Source organism: Gekko japonicus, unplaced genomic scaffold, assembly GCF_001447785.1.
Source record: "Gekko japonicus isolate JY-2015 unplaced genomic scaffold, Gekko_japonicus_V1.1 scaffold3998, whole genome shotgun sequence".
NCBI lineage: Eukaryota > Metazoa > Chordata > Lepidosauria > Squamata > Gekkonidae > Gekko > Gekko japonicus.
This window is the reverse complement of record NW_015168783.1, coordinates 69,232-75,894: the sequence shown is the minus strand read 5'-3', so window position 1 is coordinate 75,894 and position 6,663 is coordinate 69,232. Positions and strand designations below refer to the sequence as shown.

The window sequence follows — 6,663 nt, the reverse complement described above, 5'->3', positions numbered from 1 at the left end:
CCCACCCCACAGTGAGATGCTGGCCTGGGCCAGCGCGCAGATCCACTGCCAGTTCCACGCCAGCGAGAGCCGCGTGGCCCTGCCCCCCCCAGACACCAGCCGGCAGGACGTGCAGGCCGAGAGTGAGACCGTCTTTGTCCCCAACAGAGGTGAGTGGCGAGAGAGGGCCGGCCGGCCGGGACGAGGGCAAAGGCTGTCTGGGAATGGGTGGGGCTCGGCGCGCCTGATGGATGGGAACGGTTGGAGCCCCCACCCTGCTGTTTGCACGACGCTTTCCGGGAGGCTCCTGAGCCGCCGTCGGAATGAATATTCATGGTTCCAGTCCTCAAAACAGCCACCGTGTCTCTCTTGACACCAAAGGGCGGTGCACTCCGGGATGTTCTCCCGTCAGCACTTGCCCAGCCTTGCCCAGAAGCCGGGGCGCCCCGCACTCCTCCTCTGCTTCCTCACCCGACACACAGCCAGGCGAGCGGCACAGACTCCGCAGGGCTCCCTGGTGGACGCACACGCCTGGGGGGAGGGGAGGCAGGGCACGGGCGAGTCCAGCTCCTGCAGGGCAGGCACCTGCAGTCCCCACGCCCCCCGGGACCCTCGGCTGGTGCGTGAGCAGGCCGTGCCTATCTCTGGGGTTCTGCGCTGGGTCTGGCCCACGTGGCGGCCCTCTTGTGGCGGGCCCGGCCTCCTTCGGCGGCTTGAAGAAGAAGAAGCCTCGGGGCGCCCTTCAGGATCATGCATGTCCCCGTCCGCAGCTCCGGACATGGCTGAAGCGTGGCGGGTGACGGGGGCCAGGGGGCCAAATGGCTTCCCCCACCGTAGAGTTTCTCCCCTGACAAGCCCTCCCTGTGTCTGGAGAAAACTTATACAGGGCCTGACCACCACCACCACCACCCCCGCATGCCCAGGAGAGGCCTTCTTGGCGCTGTGGAAGTTGATGGCCAGCCCTTGTGGGGCAGGGGTGCCCGGGGGGGAGAGAGGGTCTTTGGCGCGCCCCACAGGCCAGGGTGGGGGCTGGGGCAGGGTGCCCACGGCGTGCCTCTCTTGACAGGGGAGCGGGGCCAGTGCATCCTGTCGACGCCTCCCAAGATCCTCTTCTGCGACTTACGGCTGGATCCCGGCGAATCCAAAACCTGTCCCCCCCCCCCCCGCTTCCCTGCTTCGTGGGGCCTGCTGGTGGTGGTGGGGGAGCACCAAGTCCTGGGCTGGTCTGGCCCGGGAGCCGCACAGCTGGGTGTGTGTCTGTGTGTGTGTGTGTGGGGGGGTAAGCGCAGCCATTCCCCTCCCAGTTGTCCATCGCTGAAGACGAAAGAGCCTGGCATGCTGGAGCATTCATCCCCCCCCCCCCCAGAGTGCGTCCGAGGCAGGCGAAGGCCTTCTGGGAGACTCCGCTTGGAGCCCCCTCCCTGAGGAGTCGTACCCGGCTCCCTGCGATGGCCTCTGGCATTTGAATGGGGGGGGGTGATGTGTCCTTTTTTTGCGCACTGCATTGAGAGTTCAAATGACAAATTTTTCCCGAAAGAAATAAAATAGATAACAGCCTATAAGGCATGACTGGGGTCCACAGGGAGGGAGTCAGAAAGGGGTGTGTGTGTTGTGATACAGGGGGGCAACACCCCCGCTCCCCCATGGAGCGTTGTCCTTTAAAGGTCTGTGTCCCACCCTCCCCTCCAAGGAAGGTCCCGGTCCCGCCCGCACTCTCTTCTGGCCTGTGTGGTTCAGGCCCGCCTCCTGCTTGAAGCGCAAGGGCCGAGCAGCTGCCGCGGAGGTCGCAGGGACCAAGGGCTGCCTCCTAGCACTGGTGCCCAGAGGTGGAGTGCCCCTGCCTCTGGAGGCTTCCTTGGATCCTCGTGGGTGCAGGGAGTCCCTTCCACAGCCCCAGGTCAGCTCCACGTGGCTCGCCAGCATAGAAGCCCCTCCCCTCCCACTCAAAGCCCCTGGGGGGGGGTGTGCCCTGGTCTCTTCCTCCCAGACTCCTACTGTGAGACGCTGCCGGTGGACGGGCCGCCCTCCTTCCGGGGCCAGGCGGTGAAGTACGTCTACAAGCTGACCATCGGCTGCCAGCGGGTCAACTCGCCCATCCAGCTCCTGCGGGTCCCCTTCCGCGTCCTGGTGCTGCATGGTAACCCTCGCTTGCCTTGGGGGGGGGGTTGGGTGTGGGGGGGCCGCCCGCCCGGGCCTGCCCTTGACGATGCCGGGCCTTCCTCCGCAGGACTCCAGGACTATCAGCTCCCCCAAGACGAGGCCGTGGCTCCCTCCAATCCCTTCCTGGAGGACGAGGAGGGGTCCAAGAAGGATTCCCGGCTGGCTGACCTGGCCACGGAGCTGCTGATGGTGGCCACGTCTCGGCGCAGCCTGCGTAGGTCTTTCTCTGGCACAGCCCCTCCTCTCCTGCTTCCCAGCCCCCCCTGGTGTGTGTGTGTGCGGGGGGGGGGGTGTTGGTGGCTGACCGCAGGGGCCTTCTGCCGACCGGCCAGTACTCTGGGCATAAGAACATAAGAGACGCCAATGTTGGATCAGGCCAAAGGCCCATCCAGTCCAACACTCTGTGTCACACAGTGGCCAGAAATACCAGTGCCATCAGGAGGTCCAGCAGTGGGGCCAGGACACCCCAAGGACCAAGAAGACAGAGCATCACTTGCCCCAGAGCCCCTAGCTATACCTTGTGGCTAATAGCCACTGATGGACCTCTGCTCCATATGCTTATCTAATTCCCTTTTGAAGCTGTCCATGCTTGTAGCACCCACCACTTCCTGTGGCAGTGAATTCCATGTGTTAATCACTCTTTGGGTGAAGAAGTACTTCCTTTTATCCGTTCTAACCCGACCGCTCTGCAGTTTCATGGAGTGCCCACGAGTTCTTGTATTGTGAGAAAGGGAGAAAAGTACCTCTTTCTCTACCTGCTCTTTCCCATGCATAATCTCATAAGCCTCGATCATGTCACCCCTCAGTCGTCTTTTCTCCAAGCTAAAGAGCCCTAAGCACTTTAACCTTTCCTCATAGGGAAAGTGTTCCAACCCTTTTATCATTCGAGTTGCCCTTTTCTGCACTTTTTCCAAAGCTATAATATCCTTTTAAAAATGTGGTGACCAGAACTGCACACAGTATTCCAAATGAGGTCTCACCATTGATTTATATAGGGGCATTATTATATTGGCTGATCTGTTTTCAATACCCTTCCTAATAATCCCCAGCATAGCATTGGCCTTCTTTATTGCAGTCACACACTGTCTCGACATTTTCAGTGAGTTATCCACTACAACTCCAAGATCTCTCTCTTGCTCAGTCTCTGCCAGTTCAGACCCCATCAATGTGTATTTATATTTAGGATTTTTGGCTCCAATGTGCATCACCTTGCACTTGGCCACATTGAACCCCATTTGCCATGTTGACGCCCACTCGCCCATCCTTGACAGATCCCCTTGGAGTGCCTCACAATCCTCACTGGTTTTCACCACCCTGAACAACTTTGTATCATCCGCAAATTTAGCCACTTCACTGCTTACTCCCATCTCCAAATCATTAATGAACAAGTTAAAAAGCAGTGGACCAAGTACTGATCCCTGCGGTACCCCACTGCTTACCACCCTCCACTGAGAAAATTGCCCACCTACACTCACTCTCTGTTTTCTATGAACTAGCCAGTTTTTGATCCATAAAAGGACTTGTCCTTCTATCCCATGATTTTTGAGCTTACTTAGGAGCCTTTGATGAGGAACTTTATCAAAAGCTTTCTGGAAGTCAAGGTAAATAATATCTATTGGATCCCCCTTGTCCACATGTTTGTTCACCCCCTCAAAGAACACTAACAGGTTAGTGAGACAAGATCTTCCCTTACAGAAACCGTGCTGAGTCTGCCTCAATAGGTTTTGTTCATCTATGTGCCTACTAATTCTTTCCTTAATAATGGTTTCCACCAATTTACCCGGTATCGACGTCAGACTGACTGGCCTGTAATTTCCCGGATCTCCTCTGGAACCCTTTTTAAAGATGGGAGTGACATTAGCTACCTTCCAATCCTCAGGAATGGAGGCAGATTTTAAGGAAAGATTACATATCTTTGTCAGGAGATCTACAAGTTCACATTTGAGTTCTTTCAGAACTCTCGGATGTATGCCATCTGGGCCTGGTGATTTTTCAGTTTTTAAGTTGTCTATCAGTTTTAGGACCTCCTCTCTCATCACCTCAATCTGACTCAGGTCTTCCAACACCCCTCCTGAAATCAGTGGTTCTGGAGTGGGCAAGCACTTCTCATCTTCCACAGTGAAGACGGAGGCAAAAAATGCATTTAGCTTCTCAGCCATTTCCCTATCATCCTTCAATACTCCTTTTACCCCTTGGTCGTCCAAGGGCCCCACTGCCTCCCTGGCTGGTTTCCTGTTTCTAATGTATTTGAAGAAAGTTTTATTGTTGGTTTTTACGTTTTTTGCTATATGCTCCTCATATTCCCTTTTTGCCTGCCTGACCTCAGACTTGCATTTTATTTGCCATAGCCTGTGTTCCGTTTTATCAGCCTCACTGTGACTAGCTTTCCACTGCTTAAAGGAATTCTTTTTACTTTTTACAGCCTCCATTACTCTGTTTGTTAACCATGCAGGCTTTTTCCTATACCTGTTTGTGCCTTTCCTAACCTGCGGAATATATATTTTTTGAGCTTCTAGGATCGTAGTTTTAAATAGATCCCAAGCTTCCCCAATTGTTTTGACCCTTTCTACTTTTCCTTTCAGTTTCCTCCCCACGTGTCCCCTCATATCAGAGAAATTACCCCTTTTAAAGTTAAAAATGGTTGTGTGAGTCTTTTTGGCCAATTCTCTATTTGTACAAATGATGAACTCAACAACATTATGATCACTGTTTCCAAGCGGTGCAATCACTTTTACATCTCTCACCAGGTCTTGAGTGTTACTTAGGACCAAATCAAGGATCGCCTCTCCCCTGGTAGGTTCCGTGACCATCTGCTCCATAGCACAGTCATTTAGAGTGTCTAGAAACTCAATCTCTTTTTCCCGACTAGAACACATATTGACCCAATCAATGTGTGGGTAGTTAAAATCACCTATTATTACACAGTGTTTTTGTCTAGTTGCTATCTTTAAGGCATTCATCATTTTATAATCCTCCTCTATCTTTTGATCTGGTGGGCGATAACAAACTCCCAGTGTTAAGTTTCCTTTTGGCCCCCCTATTTCAACCCATAGAACTTCCAGAAGCGAATCCAATTCACTTAGCCTCTCAATCTTTCTAGACTTTATACCCTCTCTGACATACAGAGCTACCCCACCTCCAACCCTTCCCCCCCTATCCTTCCGATATAATATATAACCGGGAATCACTGTGTCCCACTGATTTTCCTCATCCCACCAAGTTTCAGAAATACCCACAATGTCTATTTTTCCCTCCGACACCAAGCACTCCAACTCCCCGATTTTACCTCGGACACTTCTAGCATTTGTATAGAAACAGCTGTAATTTCCCTTACAAGTTAAGCCTGCATCCTTCCTCTTGCTATCTCGAGTCGTTGTCCGGCAGTCCATGTCACCAGCCATGGCCTCTGTGGACAATTTCAATCCACCTCCCTGTAGAAAAGCAACCGGTACCCCCTCACCTCTCTCAGATGAGCCAACCCGAACCAGAGACTTTTCATCTCCTGTCGGCTTTCCCCCAATATTCAGTTTAAAAGCTGCTCTGCCACCTTTTTGATTTTAAGTGCCAGCAGCCTGGTTCCTTCTCGGGACAAGTGGAGACCGTCTCGCCTGTACAGCTCCCTCTTGTTCCAAAAAGTATCCCAGTGCCTAACAAACCTGAACCCTTCCCCCCTACACCATCGTCTCATCCACGCATTGAGACTCCTGATCTCTGCCTGTCTCTCCGGCCCTGCGCGTGGAACAGGTAACACTTCTGAGAAGGCTACCTTGGAGGTCCTGGACCTAAGTTTCCTGCCCAGCAGCCTAAATTTCTCCTCCAGGACCTCACGACTGCATTTCCCCACATCGTTGGTGCCGACATGCACCACGACCACTGGCTCCTCCCCAGCACTATCTACCAGCCTATCTAAAACACGCGTAATGTCCGCTACCTTCGCACCAGGCAGGCAAGTCACCATACGGTCAGTACGCGGGTTCGCCACCCAGCTGTCTACCTGCCTAAGGATCGAATCACCCACTACCAAGAGCCCCCCTCCCACCCTGCTCAGGGATGGTTCCTTGGTGCAAAAGGAGAGCCGCTCACCAGCTGGGGAAGAGGTCCCTTCTGAGGGCACATTCCCCTTATCCTCAGCATGGTGCCTTCTTCACCCAAAGAGTGATTAACACATGGAATTCACTGCCACAGGAAGTGGTGGGTGCTACAAGCATGGACGGCTTCAAAAGGGAATTAGATAAGCATATGGAGCAGTGGTCCATCAGTGGCTATTAGCCACAAGGTATAGCTAGGGGCTCTGGGGCAAGTGATGCTCTGTCTTCTTGGTGCTTGGGGGGGGGGGTCAACAGTGGGAGGGCTTCTAATGTCCTGGCCCCACTGCTGGACCTCCTGATGGCACTGGTATTTCTGGCCACTGTGTGACACAGAGTGTTGGACTGGATGGGCCTTTGGCCTGATCCAACATTGGCGTCTCTTATGTTCTTATGTTCTTAAAATAAGTAAATATAACCCCCCTTTTAAAACCTTGGT

At 53.6% G+C, this 6,663-nt stretch overlaps 1 protein-coding gene across 1 annotated transcript in view; it reads left to right on the top strand.

Moving 5' to 3' along the window:
- The window catches only part of RGP1 (RGP1 homolog, RAB6A GEF complex partner 1), an 18,236-nt gene continuing 11,573 nt past the window's right edge, over positions 1-6,663 (top strand). The window contains exons 1-4 of the mRNA XM_015415697.1: positions 1-149; positions 1,046-1,129; positions 1,967-2,116; positions 2,207-2,353. Coding sequence (XP_015271183.1) covers positions 17-149; positions 1,046-1,129; positions 1,967-2,116; positions 2,207-2,353 — 514 coding nt within the window. The 5' untranslated portion in view covers positions 1-16. The remainder of the gene's footprint in view (positions 150-1,045; positions 1,130-1,966; positions 2,117-2,206; positions 2,354-6,663) is intronic.